Raw genomic sequence first — 20,600 nt, forward strand, 5'->3', positions numbered from 1 at the left:
GGCTATCGGGTTAGCTGAGGTCTGCCCGTGCAAGACTTGGACATCATTTTAAACTGTTCTTACCTTATGCTAAAGAAAATAGGTGACCATTTTCAAGGCCAAAGGGATAAAGGGACAAAATATTAGAAAACACACAATATAAGCGTGTCAATGAATATAAACAAAGAAAACCTTGAACAGAATACCTATCATTGTGTAGAATGGTAGGCAATATACATCACACACAGCTATCACCAACTACTGTTAATTTCATTCCTATCAAAACATTTCATTGCCATGACATTTTCATAAATTTACTCAGTCTCTAATCAATTTTTTGTTTCTGTGAAGAATTTTTCTTTTTCTTTTTTTTTTTTTTTTTTTTTTTGCCACAAATGTGCTTGTGCTTTCCCTTGCTTGCTAACTGGCAGGTGCGTCACATTAACATAGCTCTTAACCCAACCAAGCAGAGCCTGATAGGTGTGGTGGGACCTGATAGTATGCATTGGATATGAAACAATGACTCTTTGCTAACAGGCCTGGACTGACAGACCTGCAAAGTTAAATTCTCTGGTGAGCTTGAGAATAAACTACAGAGGTTTACATTTCCACACATGGTCTGCAAGAACAATTTGCCATAAGTATATGCAGGAGAAACCAGTCTCCCTTTGTGAACACATAGTCTAACCATTTTAGACGTTTTTAACAGCAGGAAATGCTTCTGTCGGAGGGGAGAATTCTGTGAGGTTGCTAAATAATGACAAAGTGCTGGAATAAACCGAAAGGAAAACATTTGGCTTTGAGAGTTTAGTGTTCTACTGACAGTCAGTGTTCTGACAGAGGCAAGCAGTCAGAGTTTAATAGTGAATAGTCTGTTCTCTGTGTAAAAGTGGAAAATAGCAGGTGTGTAGCTTCCTAGGAACTGAGATGTAAAACTCTGCAAACTTGATTTTCATTTAATATAATTAAAAATTGCCTCATAGAAATAGTTTTAAGATAAGAGATTATATTTCAAAAGAAAGATATAAAATATCATTTTTTATTATTTTGCTAATTTAGAAAAATATGGTTTTATATTTTGCTGCCTCCCATGATATTTCTTTGTATTAAAAAATTTTACCACTTTCATTGGATTGCAAAAACATATTTTATAAACATAATTTATTAAATCTATTAGACTGAAATAAGATAAATACGATAAAAAATTCTGTTTTTTTTTTTTGGAGAAGGGGTCTAAGAGTTTATGAACAAAATCAGAACTATTTAAGAAAACATATAGGAATATGTAGTTCAGGGAAATCTTGACACCATATCAGGATTAGATTTAGCTGCATATAACAGATAACTTTTTAAAAAACAGAGGTTTAAGCAAAATAAATTATTTCTCTCGTTAACTAAAAATTTCTTAGTGAATATTTCCAGGCTAATATGGTGGTTTTATAGTTAAGGATTTAAACTTCTTTCATCTTTTTGCTTCACAATCTTAGCACGTATCTTTCATTAGCAAGGTGACTTCATAATCCAAAATGACTTCTGGAATTCAAGACATCTTATCCACATTCTAGACTTCAGAAAGAAGGAAGATTTGGAGCTCATGCTACTCTTCAAGAGATTTTCCAGAGGTCAATATAGTACTCTAACACTTCTCCTTACATCTTGATTGTTCAGAATTTAGTCCCATGGGCACACTTTAAGCTCTAAGGGAGGATGGAAAACTTAGCTGTGTACGTTAGTGCCCCACGTAAAATAGAGAGTGCATTAATACGGTCCTGATGAGTATCTCTGGGCCACACTATCCAAAGGATCCCCTGAAGTCCCCAGCTCACTCTCCACAAGTCATAAGTACGATTTCTCTGACATGCACGCAATGACTAGCTTTGTCAATTGACAGTACTTTGAGTGTGATGTTTCCTAGGGTACTTCCTGACCACCATGCGAGGGGGTTCACGTGTGCTCAGTGTGCGGAGCTGGCAACTTGAACTTGATGCTGCTCAAGCACCACTTGTTTGCCAGTAAGTTTGATGTGGATGTTGACCTTTTTGGCATCCAGTGCTTGGATGAGAGCACCTGAGACATAAGGCTTGGAAGACATTGAAACATTGACCTATGGCAGGCAATTTATTTCCAGGTTTTTTTTTTATTGCATTTTAGGTTTTGGGGTACATGTGAAGAACATGCAAGCGTGTTGCATAGGTACACACATGGCAGTGTGATATGCTGCCTTCCTCCCCATCACCTATATCTGGCATTTCTCCCCATGCTATTTCTCCCCAACTCCCCACCCCCACTGTCCCTCCTCTATTTCCCCCCTACAGACCCCACTGTGTGATGCTCCCCCCCATGTGTCCATGTGTTCTCATTGTTCAACACCCACCTATGAGTGAGAACATGTGGTGTTTGATTTTCTGTTCTTGTGCCAGTTTGCTGAGAATGATGGTTTCCAGGTTCATCCATGTCCCTACAAAGGTCAACACCCACCTATGAGTGAGAACATGTGGTGTTTGATTTTCTGTTCTTGTGTCAGTTTGCTGAGAATGATGGTTTCCAGGTTCATCCATGTCCCTACAAAGGACACGAACTCATCATTTTTGATGGCTGCATAGTATTCCATGGTGTATATGTGCCACATTTTCCCTGTCCAATCTATCATCGATGGGCATTTATGCAGGCAATTTTGTGAATAATAAGGTTACACAAAGTATACCCTTATCTGGTTCCTCTTTTGTCAATAAGCATCGGAAAAATGGTATGAGGTCCTCCTTGGGGTGGGGACTCAGTCTCATTGTCAGAGAAGCTGCATGTTTTCTGCAGAGCACCATTGGCTAGAAAGGTGATAGTATTAAATGTTCACCTAGAGTTAACGTGAGGGGGAGCAAAAGTAGCCTTGAGGCCAGAGCAGGTAGCAAAGCATTCTGGAGTGAGGGGACCAGAGTGGCTGGGGAAGAGGCCGATGCATAAGGCCAGACTGCTCAAAGAGCTCAGGGTCTTCGCTAAATGAGAAGATTTCACCTGTGCTAAAACTGTTTTGAAGATTTTAAATATGACAATTTTTGTGGTATGAATAAACTTATAGCAACAAACAATCATAAAGATACAGTTGATCTGATATGTTATATTAGGTGAAGTAGAAATTTGATTTTACTCTAAATGATATTTATAGATAACATATTTCCTGTTCTGAAAAAAATGTATTAATGATAAAGGACAGACTATATTCACCAGACAACTAGCAGACTCTGCCACAACTGATATAATTTGCCAAGTCAAAATACCTTTATTTTCTTATTTCGTGTGTATGCGTATATATATGTGTGTGTGTGTGTGTGTGTGTGTGCATGTTTGTGTGTATGTGTATAAATTTTTTATATTTATATATATTATACATATGTATATAAATAAAACCTAACAGCAATCATTGGTAAGAAGCACAATGACTTTACAGAAAGACTATAAATACCGTTACATACAGACACTTGAGCAATTTGCGAATCTAATGAAAGCCTTTGATAAGAAAATATTTTCCAGATAAATATATATTTTAAAAAGATTCATTTACTCAAAGTTCTAGTGATAATTATTGGAAGGATAACCATAACTTTGCTTTGCTGAGGTTGTTACTTGCACACATAGGAAAAGGTGCTAATTGAGTATGTCAATTGATTGGATAGCAGGATTCCATCAAAAAGATTTTATTATTATTATACTTTAAGTTCAGAGATACAACGTGCCATGGTGGTTTGCTGCAACCATCAACCCATCATCTATATTAGGTATTTTTTCCTAACGCTATCCCTCCCGTAGCCCCCCACCCCGTGACAGGCCCTGATGTATGATGCTCCCCTCCCCGTGTCCATGTGTTCTCATTATTCAACTCCCACTTATGAGTGAGAACATGAGGTGTTTTTTTCTGTTCCTGTGTTAGTTTGCTAAGAATGATGCCTTCCAGCTTCATCCATGTTCCTGCAAAGGATATTAACTCATCCTTTTTTATGGCTGCTTAGAATCCCATGGTGTATATGTACCACATTTTCTTTATTCAGTCTATCATTGATCATTGGAGTTGGTTCCAAGTCTTTGCTATTGTGAACAGTGCTGCAATAAACATAAGTGTGTATATGTCTTTATAGCAAAATGATTTATAAGCCTTTGGGCAAATACCCAGTAATGGGATTGCTAGGTCAAATGATATTTCTGATTCTAGATCCTTGAAGAATCGCCATATTGTCTTCCACAATGGTTGAACTAATTTACACTCCCACCAACAGTGTAAAAGTGTTTCTATTTTTCCACATCCTCTCTAGCATCTGTTGTTTCCTGACTTTTTAATAATACCATTCTAACTGATGTGAGATGATATCTCAATGTGGTTTTGATTTGAATTTCTCTAATGACCAGTGATGAGCTGTTTTTCTTATGTTTGTTGGCTGTATAAATGTCTTATTTTGAGATGTATCTGTTCATATCCTTCACCCACTTTTTGATGGAGTTGGTTTTTTATTGTAAATGTGTTTAAGTTTTTTTGTAGATTCTGAATATTAACCCTTGTTAGATAGATAGATTGCAAAATTTTTCTCCCATTCTGTAGGTTGCCTGTTCACTCTGATGACAGTTTCTTTTGCTGTGCAGAAGCTCTTTGGTTTAATTAGATCCTACTGGATAATTTTGGCTTTTGTTGTCATTGCTTTTTGTGTTTTAGTCATGAAGGCTTTGCCCATGCCTATGTCCTGAATGGTATTGCCTACGTATTCTTCTAGGGTTTTTATGGTTTTAGGCCTAACATTTAAGTCTTTAATCCATCATGAGCTAATGATTGTATAATGTGTAAGAAAGAGGCCCAGTTTCAGTTTTCTGCATATGACTACCCAGTTTTCCCAACAGAAATTATAAAATAGGGAATCCTTACGCGTTTCTTGTTTTTGTCGGGTTTGCCAAAGATCAGATGGTTGTGGATGTGTGGTGTTATTCCTGAGGCCTCTGTTTGGTTCCATTGGTCTATATATCTGTTTTGGTACCAGTATCATGCTGTTTTGGTTACTGTAGCTTTGCAGTATAATTTGAAGTCATATAGCATGATGCCTCCACCTTTGTTCTTTTTGCTTAGGGTTCTCTTGGGTATATGGGCTCTCTTTTTGGTTTCACATGAAATTTAAGGACTTTTTTTCAATTATGTGAAGAAAATCAATGGTAGCCTGATGGGAATAGCATTGAATCTATAAATTACTTTGGGCAGTATTGCCATTTTCACAATGTTGAGTCTTCCTATTAATGAGCATGGACTGTTTTTCCATTTGTTTGTGTCCTCTCTTATTTCCTTGAGCAATAGTTTGTAGTTTTCCTTGAAGAGATCCTTCACATCTCTTGTAAGTTGTATTTCTAGGAATTATATTCTCTTTGTAGCAATTGTGAATGGGAGTTTGCTCATGATTTGGCTCTCTGTTGGTCTATTATTGGTGTATAGGAGTGCTTGTGATTTTTCCACACTGATTTTGTAACCTGAGTCTTTGCTGAAGTTACTCGTCAGCTTAAGGAGATTTTGGGCTAAGACAATGGGGTTTTCTAAGTATACAATCATGTCATCTGTAAACAGAGACAATTTGACTTCCTTTCTTCTTATTTGAATAGCATTTATTTTTTTTCTCTTGCCTGATTGCCCTGGCCAGAATGTCCAATGTTATGTTAAATAGGAGTGGTGAGGGAGGGCATTCTTGTCTTGTGCTGGTTTTCAAAGAGAATGCTTTCAGCCTTTGCCAATTCAGTATTATATTGGCTGTAAGTTTGTCATAAATAACTTTATTATCCTGAGATATATTTCATCAATACTTAGTTTATTGAGAATTTTTAGCATGCAGGAGTATTGAATTTTATTGAAGGCCTTTTTACATCTATTGAGATAATCATGTAGTTTTTGTCATTGATTCTGTTTATGTAATGGATCATCTTTATTGATTTGTGTATGTTGAACCAGCCTTGCACCCTGGGGATGAAGCCCACTTGATCATGGTGGATAAGTTTTTTGATGTGCTCCTGGATTCAGTTTGCCAGTATTTTATTCAGGATTTTTCGCATGGATGTTCATCAGGGATATTGGCCTGAAATTTTCTTTTTTTTTGTTGTGTCTCTGCCAGGTTTCGGTATCAGGATGATGTTGGCCTCATAAAATGAGTTACGGAGGAATCCATCTTCTTCTGTTTTTGGAATAGTTTCAGAAGGAATGGTACCTGCTCCTCTTTTTATCTCTGGTAGAATTTGACTGTGAATCCATCTGGTCCTGGGCTTTTTTTGGTTGATAGGCTACTAATTACTAACATCAATTTCGAAACTTGTTATCACTTTATTCAGGAATTCAAATTCTTCCTGATTTAGTCTTCGGAGGGCATACGTGTCTAGGAATTTATCCATTTTTTCTAGAGTTTCTAGTGTATTCACATCGATGTGTTTATAGTATTTTCTGATGGTAATTTGTATTTCTGTGGGGTCAGTTGTGATCTCTCCTATATCATTTTTTATTGTGTCTATTTGATTCTTCTATCTTCCTTATTAGTTTGGCTAGCAGTCTATTTTGTTGACCAGCTCCTGGATTCATTGATTTTTTTTGAAGGATCTTTTGTGTCTCTATCTTCTCCTTCAGTTCTGCTCTGATCTTAATTATTTCTTGTCTTCTGCTAGCTTTTGAATTTGTTTGCTCTTGTTTCTCTATTTCTTTTCATTGTGGTGTTATGGTGTTGATTTTAGATCTTTCTACTTCCTTTTTTTTGAGACAGAATCTCACTCTGTCACCAGGCACCAGGCTGGAGTGCAGTGATGCAATCTTGGCTCACTGCAACTTCTGCGTCCCAGGTTCAAGCAATTCTCCTTCCTCAGCCTCTGAGTGGCAGGAACTACAGGCACAAGCCACCACACCCAGCTAATTTTTGTATTTTTAGTAGAGATGGGGCTCCACCATGTTGGCCAGGATGGCTTTGATCTCTTGACCTCATGATCTGCCTACCTCGGCCTCCCAAAGTGCTGTGATTACAGGCATGAGCCACCGTGCCTGGCCCTCTACTTTCTTTTATGGGCATTTAGTGCTATAAATTTCCCTCTACACACTGCTTTAAATGTGTCTCAGAGATTCTGGTACGTTGTGTCTTTGTTCTCATTGGTTTCAAAGAACATCTTTATTTCTGCCTTAGTTATTTACCCAGCAGTCATTTAGGAGCAAGTTGTTTAATTTCCATGTAGTTGTGTGGTTTTGAGTGAGTTTCTTAATCCTGAGATGTAATTTGATTACAGTATGGTCTGAGAGACTGTTTGTAATGATTTTTGTGTTTTTGCATTTGCTGAGGAGTGTTTTACTTCCAGTTATGTGGTCAGTTTTCGAATAAGTGCAGGTGGTGCTGAAAAGAATGTATATTCTGTTGATTCAGGGTGGAGAGTTCTGTAGATGACTGTTAGGTCCGCTTGGTCCAGAGCTGAGTTCAAGTCCTGAATATCCTTGTTAATTTTCTGTGTCATTAATCTGTCTAGTATTGACAGTGGGGTGTTAAAGTCTCCCACTATTATTTTGAAGAGGTCTAAGTCTCTTAGTAGGTCTCTAAAAAATTGCTTTATGAATCTGGGTGCTGCTGTATTGGGTGCATATATATTTAGGTTAGTCATCTCTTCTTGTTGCATTGATCCCTTCACCATTATGTAATGCCCTTTTTTGTCTTTTTTGATTTTTGTTGGTTTAAAGTCTATTTTATCAGAGATGATGTTTGCAACCCCTGCTTCTTTTTTGCTTACCATTTGCTAGGTAAATCTTCCTCCATCCCTTTATTTTGAGCCTATGTGTGTCTGTGCACATGAGATGGGTCTCCTGAATACAGCACACTGATGGGTCTTGACTCTTCATCCAGACTGTGTCCTTTAATTGGGGCATTTATCCCATTTACATTTAAAGTTAATATTATTATGTGTGAATTTGACCTTGTCATAATGATGCTAGCTGGTTATTTTGCTTGTTAGTTGATGCAGTTTCTTCATAGTGTTTTGATGATCTTTACAATTTGGTATGTTTTTGCAGTGGCTGGTACAGGTTTTTCTTTTCCATGTTTAGTGTTTCCTTCAGGAGTTCTTGTAAGGCAGGGCTGACAGGGACAAAATCTCTCAGCATTTTCTTCTCTGTAAAGGATTTTATTTCTCCTTTGCTTATGAAGATAAGTTTGGGTGGATACGAAATTCTGGGTTGAAAATTATTCTCTTTAAGAATGTTGATTATTGGCCCCCACTCTCTTCTGGATTGCATGGTTTCTGCAGAGAGATCCACTGTTAGTCTGTTGGACTTCCCTTTGTGGGTAACCCAACATTTCTCTCTGGCTGCCCTTAACATTTTTTCCTCCATTTCAACCTTGGTGAATCTGATGATTATGTGTTTTGGGGTTGCCCTTCTTGAGGAGTAACTTTGTGGTGTTCTCTGTATTTCCTGAATTTGCATGTTGGCCTGTCTTGCTAGGTTGGGGAAGGTCTCCTGGATAATATCCTGAAGTGTATTTTCCAACTTGGTTCCATTCTCCCTGTCACTTTTAGGTACATCAATCAAATGTAGATTTGGTCTTTTCACATAGTCCCATATTTCCTGGAGGCTTTGTTTGTTTCTTTTCATTATTTTTTCTCTAATCTTGTCTTCACACTTTATTTCATTAATTTGAAATTCAGTCTTGGATATCCTTTCTTCTCCTTGATTGATTCAGTTATTGATACTTGTGTATGCTTCACAAAGTTCTTATGCTGTGTTTTTCAGCTCCATCAGGTCATTAATATTCTTCTCTAAACTAGTTATTCTAGTTTGTAATTCCTCTAACCTTTTTTCAAGTTCTTAGATTCATTGCATTGGGTTAGAACATGCTCTTTTAGCTTGGAGGAGTTTGTTATTACCCAACTTATGAAGCCTACTTCCGTCAATTTGTCAAACTCATTCTCCCTCCAGTTTTCTCCCCTTGCTGGTGAGAAGTTGTGATCCTTTGGAGGAGAAGAGGCATTCTTGTTTTGGAATTTTCAGTCTTTTTGCACTCGTTTTTCCTCATCTTTATATATTCATCTAACTTTGGTGTTTGATGTTGGGGAGTTTTGGATGGAGTTTTATGTGTGGACATCCTTTTTGTTGATGTTGATGCCATTCCATTTTGTATGTTAATTTTCCTTTTAACAGCCAGGCCCCTCTGCTGCAGGCTGCTGTAGTTTGCCGAAGGTCCACTGCAAACCCTGTTTGCCTGTATAACCAGCGGAGGCTGCAGAACAGCAAAAATTGCTGCCTGTTCCTTCATCTGGAAGCTTTGTCCTGGAGGGGCACCCCCAGATGTCCGTTGGAGCTCTCCTATATGAGGTGTCTTTTGACCCCTGCTGGGAGGTGTCTCACAGTCAGGAGGCATGGGTGTCAGGGACCCACTTGAGGTAATCTGTCCCTTAGCAGTGCTTGAGCACAGTGCTGTGAGATCTGCTGCTCTCTTCAGAACTGGCAGGCAGGTACATTTATGTCTGCTGAAGCTGCACCCACAGTTGCCCCTTCTCCCAGGTGCTCTGTCCCAGGGAGATGGAAGTTTTATCTATAAGTCCCAGAGTGAGGCTCCTGCCTTTCTTTCAGAGATGCTCTGCCAAGAGGAGGAATATAGAGAGGCATCTGGCTACAGTGGCTTTCCTGAGTTCCAGTGGGCTTTGCCCAGTTTGAACTTCCAGGTATCTGTGTTTACATTGTGAGGGGAAAATCACCTATTCAAGCCTCAGTATTGGCAGACACCCTTCCTCCCACCAAGCTTGAGTGTTCCAGGTCAACTCCAGACTGCTGTGCTGGCAGTGAGAATTTCAAGCTAGTGGATCTTAGCTTGCTGGTCTCTATGGGGTGGGGTCTGCTGAACTACTCGTCTTCCTGGCTTCAGCCCCCTTTCCAGGGGAGTGAAAAGTTCTGTCTCGCTGGTTTCCTGGCACCACTGAGGTATGAAGAAAACTTCTGCAGCTAGCTCAGTGTCAGCCTAAATGGCAGCCCAGTTTTGTGCTTGAAACCCAGGCCCCTGGTGGCATAGGTACCGGAGGGAATCTCCTGGTCTGCAGGTTACAAATCCTGTGGGAAAAGTGTAGTTTCTTGGTTAGCATGTGCTGTTCCTCATGGCACAGTCCCTCATGGCTTCCCTTGGCTGGGGGAGGGAGTTCTCCAAGCCCTTGTGCCTCCTGAGTGAGGCGATGCCCCACCCTGCTTCTCCTCTCCTTCTGTGGGCTGCACCCATTGTCTAACTAGTTCAAATGAGATGAGCCAGGTGCCTCAGTTGGAAATGCAGAAATCACCTGCCTTCTGAGTTGATCTCTTTGGGAGCCCCAGACTCAAGCTGTTCCTATTCAGCCATCTTGCCAGCCACTGATGGACAGTTTTGTTTGTTTGTTTGTTTGAGACGGAGTTTCTCTCTTTGGCCCAGGCTGGAGTTAGGTGACAGGATCTCGGTTCAGTGCAACCTCTGCCCCCTGGGTTCAAGTAATTTTCCTGCCTCAGTCTCCTGAGTAGCCGGGATTATAGGCACTGGCCACCACACCTGGCTACTTTTTGTATTTTTAGTAGAGATAGGGTTTTGCCATGTTGGCCAGGCTGGTCTCGAACTCCTGACCTCAGATGATCCACTCACCTCGGTTTTCCAAAGTGCTAGGATTATAGGTGTGAACCACCACACCTGACCGATCAAGGCTATTTTTTTAAAGAACATTTCTGTGTGCACTAAAATACATGTTTATAAGTGCTACTTTTTAAATAAGTGTCAACCTAAACTTTTCTCTTTACAGATGCTGAGGTAGAAGGAAAAAGTGAAAAGCAGGCAGTGCTCACCTTCTCCCTGAGCAAGAGGAAAGGAAATTTCCCTCAGTTGTTAAGGAAGAAAAAGTGCAGGCCATTTAGTCTGCCTTCAACCCAGAGAAAGAGGAATCACTTTCCTGAGGACTTTTTTCTTTCTCATCCCTGTCTCCTTGCTCCCATCTGGAATTAGGCTTGACTCTTTAGTATTTCTTTGGAACCAGGAGTTAGAAAATACAGATTTAAACATGGTGGGAAATGAGGGATACTGAGATGTGTTGAACAGCAGGGCAATCAAATAGCTGTTGAGCTGGAGAGAGAAAGCTGGATCATATCAGAGTGGATGCTATCAAAAGAGTTATGAGCTTAACATGACAGTAAATTGCATGTACTTGAAATATGCCACTACAAAATGCCAGCCTGACATTAAGCTGCTTTATAGAGGTATCATGTCCTTAAATAGCCTGGTGATTATTCGTGTCCCTGGAGCTCTGCTTTCCTGCATGATTTTGTAATACCCCGTCTTGCCTTTAATCGCAGCAAAGAGTGTCACCATCTTAGAAAAATTCTTAAAAGAGAATTAATTTTGATTTCCACTGACATCCTAGAGAATTTTATTTTATTTTATTTATTTATTTATTTATTTATTTAGCTGGGATGGAGATGCAGTCTTTTGTCCCACAATGACAAAATATAGCAGTTTTCTGTAAGGCTAAGAATCCTACTTTGACCACCCTTAAAAAACAAAAGCATTTTCTATATGCCCATTATGTGTTAACCACTTTACATGTACTATCTCATCTAATTCTCATAAAATCTACAAGGTCAGTTCTATTATTAGACTTGTTGAAATTGAAGTACAGAGAGACCAAGTGACTTGCCCAAGGTCACTCAGCCAACTAGTCGGTAGTAAAATGGGGATTTTAATCCAGGCAGATTGATTTCAGAGCCTATTTGCAGTTAGTTACATTGCTTTCCTCAAGGACCATGTTCCATTGAGAGGCCTAAGTTGGGGAGATAAGGTAAAGTATTAAGAAATATTTATAGAAAGGACAAAAGAGAACAAGAGATAAGAAAACATATTCCACCTTTGTCTTTAGAATGGCATGGTTAAGAAAACAAAAAGACCTGGGCTGGGCTTTATATATTAAGAGCACATTCTAATAAATCCTACTGCCACCAGGAAAAAAAAAAAAGAGATTATTCTGGCATAAGGAGAGGCAACAGGAAGTGTGGATGAGGAGCACAAATGTGGAAAGCAAAGCTCTTTAAAAAGGAAAGCAGCTGCAAGCTTCCCATCTGCAGTGTTTGTTTGCGTCGGCTCCAGTCATCACTGCTGCGATGGCTCCTGGATGAATTCCCCAGTGGAAATATCACCAAGGTAGGAAATGTGATAATTATATTTTCTATTAGCCCCCAAAGAATATATTAAGATGGTAGATATGGACATAATTTGGAAGAAAACTGCTATGTAGTAGACACAATTGCTAATGAAATAAAACTAGTTGATTTTTCATCCTCTGGTATTAGCAGAAAGGCAAAGTCCCAGATGTTATTCTGTGCCTCTTCTAAAGAATAGTTGTAATTAAGCAACAGATAGGGTTATTGGATTGCTCTTTGCTTTTCTCTATAAAATATATATTCAGTACGTTCTAGACAATCTTCTAGAGGTCGTAATAGTAACAGTGAAGGATCCAATAGATAGCTTGGGATACCACCTCCTAGTAGGTAGTGGAGTAGAGAAAGTATTGATGCCTATTGATGTAAAAAAGGTTTCTGGAGAGATCTAACACTCGAGGGGAGATTTTTTAACTCAAATGTATTGAATATTGATATGTAATGGAATATTGGTATGTTAAGCCCTCTTTCTGTAACTTCCAGCTTTTCTGATGCTGTCACCTAAGATGCCTGCTAAAGCCTGCACTCTCATCAGTCTTGCATGGCAATCTAGAAGTGTGAGAATATTAATGTCTCGTAGGGAAACCCTCAATCAAAAAGAACCCGAGACAATGGTCGAATGTTTCTCTCTTTTGCCCCTTGGGCAGCCAATTTTGAGACTTTTTGTATATCTCCTCATGAGATCTGAGTGAAGTCACGCACAACTACCTACAGTGATGTTCAATGTCCCATGTGCCTTTGCACTGACTTTCTCTCCTTCCTCATTTTATTCTCACTAGATCTTCACTCCTATTTCCTGGAATCATTTCCAGAGTAAACGACCTGAATGCAGTTCTCATCCAGGTTGTTTTCCTATGGGGATCCCAGACTAAGATAATGCCACATCATAAAAGGAGCAGTATCTATGAACTGAGAGATGAAAGGGGGGTGTTTGTCAGAATATGGGGCTGGCATTTATTACAGTTTTCTCTCCTTTACCAGGTATCTAAATATTGGAATTTTGGAAGGTTCCTCTAGGATTTATCTGCTCTTTTAAAATAATCTTTATCTATATTTTCTCTTCTTTATCAATATTTCTCTTCTTATCTTTATTTTCTCCTTAGACAATCTACAGTTCTATGGTTTTAAACACCACCTTTATTTTAATGCCTTCCCCAATTATATGTTTAGTCCTGATCTTGCTTCAGAGCACCAGCATCATATATCCAGTTGCCTACATATCGTCTCCGTTTGGAGGTCTAACTGGCATCTTTTTCTTCATTTGTATACAATAAAACTCTTATTTACCTCCCAATAAAATAAAATAAGGTGTTTCTGACAAAATAAGCTGTTATACCCCTATTCTTTTTCATGGCACCACCATCTACACTATAGTTCAGACAAAGAAAACTTGATGTACTTCTTGGTTCTACCTTTTTCACAACCTTCCCGGCAAGTTCTGAGTATTATATCTCCAGAACAGATTTCAAATGTATCCATCTATCTTCATCCCTACTACCATCGCCCTTGTCCTAGGCATAATTGTCTTTTGTTGGGACCACTCCAATAGCCTTATAAAATCTGTTAGAGATAATACCATCAGAATAGTTTAAATAAATACACATAAGTCACTAGCCTGTTCCAAGCCTTCCAATGGTTTCCTAAGGCATCTGGAAATAAAGGTCAAAAACCTTTCCATGTTCCCAAGGCTCTATATGATCTAGACCCTGCTAACATTAGATTTACCTTTTCTTGTTCACTGTTGCTATAGACTGAATAATTATGTGACCCTAGATTCATATGTTAAAACCTAACTGCCAATGTGATGGTATTTGGAAATGCGGTCTTTGGGAGGCGATCAGATCAGGGGGCAAAGATTTCATGGATGGGATTAGCGCCTTTATAAAAGAAACTTCAGAGAGCTAATTAGTCCCTTCCATGTGAGGACATAGTGAGACTGCTGCCGGAAGCAGTCCCCACTAGAACAAGTCCACTGGTGCTTTGATCTTGAACTTTCCAGCCTCCAGAGCAGTGAGAAATGTGTTTCTGTTGTTTGTAAGTCCCGCAGTCTATGGTATTCCACTACAGCAGCTGGAGTGAATGAAGACACTTATGCACCAGCCACAGTAGTATCTTTTCATTCTCTGAAAAGCCCAGCTTCTGTCTTTCCTCAGCGTCTTCCACTGCTGAACCTTCTGCCTGGATAGTTCCTTTTCCTGCTTTTCATGGTCCATACTTCTTATTCTTTTGGCCTCAGTACAAGTATCTTCTCCTCTGAGAGCCATTCTTGTTTTGGTGATCTGTTAAAATGCCCTCCATCCTAGTTACTGTCTATCACTACTTGTTTATTTCTTTCATAATTCTTCGTAGAAATTTAGTATTGTGTTTTGAGCCATTTTTCTTTTCTTTTCATCTTTTCAATTAGAAGATAGGCTCTATAAGGTCAGAAATCTTTCCTGACACATTTTATATTTCTAAACTAGATCTGGCAACTTTGTGGAATATAAATGGATAGGATAATTATTTTGAGAAATTCTTCCGGATGGGTGCATTTAGGATTTTTTTTTCTTACATTGAGGCAAAGAACCTAATAATGTCTAATTTTTTCTGCCTCTCCTCTTAATCTATACATCCTTGCATCTTTGGAACCCTAATGATACCAGGAGATGGGAGTAAATAATCATTTCTTATGTGTGAATACATTAAGACATTCTTCTAAAACTTCACTTCTTATTTTATATGGTCAGTATTATTTTCAAGTAGGAAGCAAAACTGATGATTATCTCTTAGTAACCAAATTTATTATAACCAATTATATTTTTTCAATAGCTTTTATTTAAATAGAATGATTACATCTGAGAAGCACGAGGTTTCTAGGGGAAAAGACGTGGCTTCAATTCTATTCAGTCTATAATGTTTTTTATTTTTATAAGAATAACTTCTAATATAATCCTGCTACACACAGAATGAAATTCTTAGTACTTCTTAATTCTTCCCCGCTTAAGATACATACAAATTCATTGTCTCAATTCCTTTCAAAGACCTATGTATCAAAACGTCAATACCTTTTAATCACAGATGCTTCTTTTACTTTGGTTTCAGTTTTCATACTTGCCACATCAGGATGTGGTGCCCAGCTTTTTAATGTCATCATGGGCTGGATCTGTTTGCTTCATTTTGTGGTTCTGGGGCAGAGGGCCCTGAGTGCACTTTGGTAGCCTTATTCTAAAATTTGATGCCAAATATCATGAGTGCCAAAGGAGTAAATGTTTTTATTTTTATGGTGAAAATAATGATAAAGCAAGTCTAGTTCTGTGTTGATTAACTATTAGTATCAATTTTTATTATTTCTGAAAATATCTACACACATTTATATATGTCAAAGCTACTATTAAATTCTTAGGCAATTTTTTTTCTTAAAACTATCTTATATTACAGCATCTTACAGCTTTTTGTAATTTAGGATTTCTCATACTGAATTTTCCTAAAGAGAGATGCATGTCTATTGTTTGTGATTTACTTTATTGGTATGTATTAACTGCATCATCGGTTTTGTGACATTTAAGGCGGCTGGGCTATGATGCATAGATTTGTTAATATTGTACTCTCAGTTTGCCAAAATGACGTGAAATAATTTGATTTTATATATTGCTCTAGATTCCCCTTGTTACTCTCTTATACTTTGCTTGACTTTGAGATTTTATAATACAGAGATTTTCCATACTCTAACCTCAAGAAAACTCATTACCGCTTTATTTATTTGTTTATTTATTTATTAATTGAGACTGAGTCTTGCTCTGTTTCCTAGGCTGGAGTACAGTGGTACGATCTTGGCTCACTGAAACCTCCATCTCCTGGGTTCAAATAATTCTCTTGCCTTTGTCCCCTGAGTAGCTGGTATTACAGGTGTGCACCACCTTGCCTGGATAATTTTTGTAGTTTTACTAGAGATGAGGTTTCACCATGCTGGTTAGGCTGATCTTGAACCCCTGACATCATAATCTGCCCTGCTTGGCCTCCCAAAGTGCTGGGATTATAGGCATGAGTCACCACACCACCACTTTCGTAAACTTGATGGGTATGAGAAATACCTCCTCAGTGATCAGTCTCACTAATATGTCTTGTCTCAAATAACTTGAAAAGAACCCAGAAAAGGATCTGATGTATTTGATCAGTCAAGTGCTGGCCTTGTTTCCTCTGAGTGATTTCTATTGTCTTCATCTCTTTCTATCTGTGCTCCATGTTTAATAATCAAATGCTCTTACCATCAGTGCAGAGGGGTCCAGACCTCCCATATGGGCAGAGGCAGACAATATCTGTTCCGGATTTTGGAACACAGGTGGCACCATTTCCACATGGGTTATTTTCACAACTTGCAAACTGGCACAGCTTGCCTGAATACAGCCTTGGACACTCACAAAACAGGTTTTCACTACCACTGAGAAGAGAAACAAAAAGTAAAAAATCTATTAGAAAACAACTGATATTTTCTACACACACACACACACACACACACACACACACACACACACACGCGTGACCGCGTATGCAAATAAAATTATAATTGCGTCTTTTCTAATGAGTGAAACTTTCTCCCTCCTTTTTCTGTTTCAACTTTTGAGTAAATGTAGCTGTGTGCTTTGCATTGAAAACAGATGAACAGTTTTATAGATTATCTGAAGCCATGAATTCTATTTCAAGCCATCTATTTTTATTTTTGATTTGTCTCATCTTTTATTTCACACTGGGTGCCTTTTCAGGGCCTCATTGAATATGTGTGGTGTTGCCTCAATAAAGTGCATCAAATGTCTATTTACAAAAAACATCTTAGGCTTAAAGCTCAGAGGAGAATTTTAAGGTGGTGATAAGCTTCCCCACACTGAGGACAAAGTCCTCCAAGAGCTGCATTTGTAGTAATTCCGAAAATAAGACACAGTGGGGAGCTATAATGACTGTATAACTCTTCAGCTTAAAATATGGTTTGGTGGCCCCAGGCTGAGACGGCCCATGAAAGCAGAGCTCAGGAAAAATACTCCTCTTACCTGCCAGGGAAGCATTCTCAAGAGGGGTAGGGGAGAGACAGCAGGGGGTGGGGAGGGAGGGGAGGATGGGGAGGGATAACATGGGGGGGAGAAATGCCATATATATAATGCACCTAAAGTAAAATAAATAAATTAAAAAAAAAGAGGGGGAAGTGATCTGGAGTTTGTTATTTCTGCCTTCTCTGCATCGATTTCACATTTAAAGTAACAGATCCCTTCACCATTCTCAGCCCATGTTGCCTGGGAGGGACAGTCTCCACTCTTGGTGCCAATCATAGTGTGTAGCACAGGATGGATACACAACACACTAGGCCAGTTGGCCAACCTCTGCTAGAACTCTTCAGAGAGTACTCTTCATCTGCTGGTGTTGCTACACTGGTAGCTGACGGTGGCATGTGCCTGTCCACAGGGAAAAGCCTAGCCTAGAATAAATAGCTAATATTTAGCATGGTAAATATAAGTGACTGAGAAATATAGATGATTGATATTTTTGGTACCAGATCTAGCCAGTACTCTTAGTTATGTGAGCCAGTATATTCCACTGCTTTTACATTTTTTCAAGCCAGTTTGATTGGGGATTTTGTCACTTGAAGTTAGAGAATTCCATCTGATCTTTCCTTCTTTATTTTGCTCTCTCTTCTTATTATCTTAGTTCGTATACTCTGCCATATGCAGATTTAGGGTTTTACATGTTACCTTCTCAATGTGACTGTTAGCTCTTAAGCACAGGTGCCAGGATTAGCCCCCATAATTAGGAAACTAACATATTTTTATGTTTTTATGTCACAGCCTCCTAATCTAGTTGTAGATCTTACCCATACCATGAAATTTTTCCAACTATCTGTATGGTTTCTCAGTACCTTCCTAATGTCTTTGAATCACCTTACTCCAAAATAATTTTGTGTGTAGGAGAGAATTATTTCTTTTATTATTATTATACTTTAAGTTCTGAGGTACATGTGTAGAATGTGCAGATTTATTTCTTTCATAATAATGAGTACCTCACTTAGAAATATGAAGGTGTTTTCTTTTCTAAATATTTTTCTAAATATTTCTAAAATATTCACATTTTAATACTAATTATCAATGCTAATGTTATGAAACGCTATAGAGAAAGTTTATGTATCAGATAGTAGGTAAAGCTGGCTTTGGTGGGGTTGTAAGGCTTTGAGACCTTCAGATTTTGCCAACATATAAAGCTTATCCTGTAAGTAATCAGTAATTTATGCATTTTACAACCTTCATGGCAACCTGCATAGCATTCTACACATTACAGACAAATATGAAATCTCATAAGTTTTCAGAATTGGGAAAAAATTATAGATCAATGTCCCTAAGATGATTATAAAGTACCCTAAGCAGGCTTTTGTATTTCTGTAAAATAAAGCTTTGAGGACTGCTTAGCCAATGCTGTTCCTTGTTTCCTGAGACTAGTGGTAAAAGCACAGCTGGACCACCTGGCAGGTACAGAAATATTTCTGGTGTGATCTATAGTATAAGTTAGGAAGTTAGTGTTGTTTGGGGATAATGGATAAATCTGATGTATTTTTGCTTTCACCGACCTCACTTGGAGGTTAAAGGTCAGCATCAGGCATCTTTATTCTGGGATAAAGTCTAGGAAAGTAGCACTCTTGAGAGCTGCATTCTGAAAGGACCAAATTAGTCCTTTTCAGATCAAGGAGAATGCTACATATGTGAAAGTCAAACTAATCTAAGCATTGATTGATTTAAATGCTTTAATCATATAAACCTAAACAGATTTGGCACACAGGAAAGATGTTTTTGTGGTGAAAACCAAGGAAAGCGCAATTTTTAATCAGGTCCTATTGATAAATCAAGCCTCGTTTCCTCTATCTGATTTCATCAGGTGTTGTGAGAAGTTGGTTGTGTAAATTCATGCAGAGATGACTAACTGCGTGCATCTGTATATCAGCAGGCAACTAGAGACAGAAACAGAAATTCTATAGAAAACTCTCCAAGAAAAGGGAAACTTACCATATCTAACCAAGGGCAAGTGTCCAGATCTTCTGGCCTGTTTTGATATCCCATTAGCACTTCATTAGCAAGAGTCAGCTCTAATCAACTGAGATGTTGCCAGATGATGGGGTTTCAAATTGTACCTTGAAGCTCCAAAAGACTTCCTGGAGTGTCAGATATTCCACCAACAGTTTTTGTTTCCTAAATCTATCTTTGCTATCTTCTGTATTATAAATGAACATAAAGGTTTCTCTTATCCGGATCTTGTCAAAGATCCTGTTATTAAATCACAACTTTTTCAAAAGCTACCAAGTCTGCTGTCTTCTCTGTCACTTAACCTACTTTGATGTCTATCCACAACTTACAGCAAAAAGCAGTGTTGACCCAGAAAGGGAATGCCCTAAGACTGATGGACCTATGTAAGACAGTTGACTTTTGGAAACAGTTTTTGAAACAATGTCATCCTCTTTTGCTCAGTTTGCTTTAAATATTGCAGTATTTCTGTGAATGTGTTACTGCTTATTATAATTAGCTTTGAGAGAATATATTTACACGGAATATGTTTTTTTCATGAAATATATCTTTTCATCCCTAATGTTTTAAAAAATTTATCCTTCACAAGACCTGTAAACCACATAGAAACCTTTTTTAGAAATCTTCCTTGAAGCAAGTCAGGAAATTTTTCTGAATTAAAATAAGTCTGGAAAATAATCCAGATTATGATAAAGTTTTTACCTATACACGAGAGGACCATTTTTTTTTTTTTTTTTGCAAGAGCTGCCGTCCAAAGTTTGCTGTGCACCTACATTGTGGATAGAGCTACATGCCAAGCAGTGAATACGACTTAGTTTTTTTTAAATGGCATTTTAGGTTTTGGGGTACATGTGAAGAACATGCAAGATTGTTGCATAGGTACACACGTGGCAGTGTGATGTGCTGCCTTCCTCCCCATCATCTATATCTGGCATTTCTCCCCATGCTATCTCTCCCCAACTCCACACGCCCTGCTGTCCCTCCCCTATATCTCCCCAACAGACCCCAGTGTATAGTGCTCCCCTCCCTGTGTCTACGTGTTCTCATTGTTCAACGCCTGCCTATGAGTGAGAACATGCGGTGTTTGATTTTCTGTTCTTGTGTCAGTTTGCTGAGAATGATGGTTTCCAGTTTCCTCCATGTCCCTGCAAAGGACACGAACTCATCGTTTTTGATAACTGCATAATATTCCATGGTGTATATATGCCATATTTTCCCTGTCCAGTCTATCATCGATGGGCATTTGGGTTGGTTCCAAATCTTTGCTATTGTAAACCGTGCTGCAATGAATATTTGTGTGCATGTGTCTTATAGTAGAACAATTTATAATCCTTTGGATATATACCCAGTAATGGGATTGCTGGGTCAAATGGAATTTCTATTTCTAGGTCCCTGAGGAATCA

At 38.5% G+C, this 20,600-nt stretch overlaps 1 protein-coding gene across 1 annotated transcript in view; it reads right to left on the bottom strand.

Annotated features, from left to right (window-relative positions):
• LOC108301579 (eyes shut homolog) overlaps positions 1 to 20,600 on the bottom strand; it is a 1,388,593-nt gene that overhangs the window by 140,431 nt on the left and 1,227,562 nt on the right. The window contains exon 25 of the mRNA XM_017524691.2: positions 16,411 to 16,583. Within this exon, the coding sequence (XP_017380180.2) occupies positions 16,411 to 16,583 (173 nt within the window). The remainder of the gene's footprint in view (positions 1 to 16,410; positions 16,584 to 20,600) is intronic.

The sequence above is a fragment of the Cebus imitator genome, unplaced genomic scaffold, assembly GCF_001604975.1.
Source record: "Cebus imitator isolate Cc_AM_T3 unplaced genomic scaffold, Cebus_imitator-1.0 Scaffold36, whole genome shotgun sequence".
NCBI classification, from domain to species: domain Eukaryota; kingdom Metazoa; phylum Chordata; class Mammalia; order Primates; family Cebidae; genus Cebus; species Cebus imitator.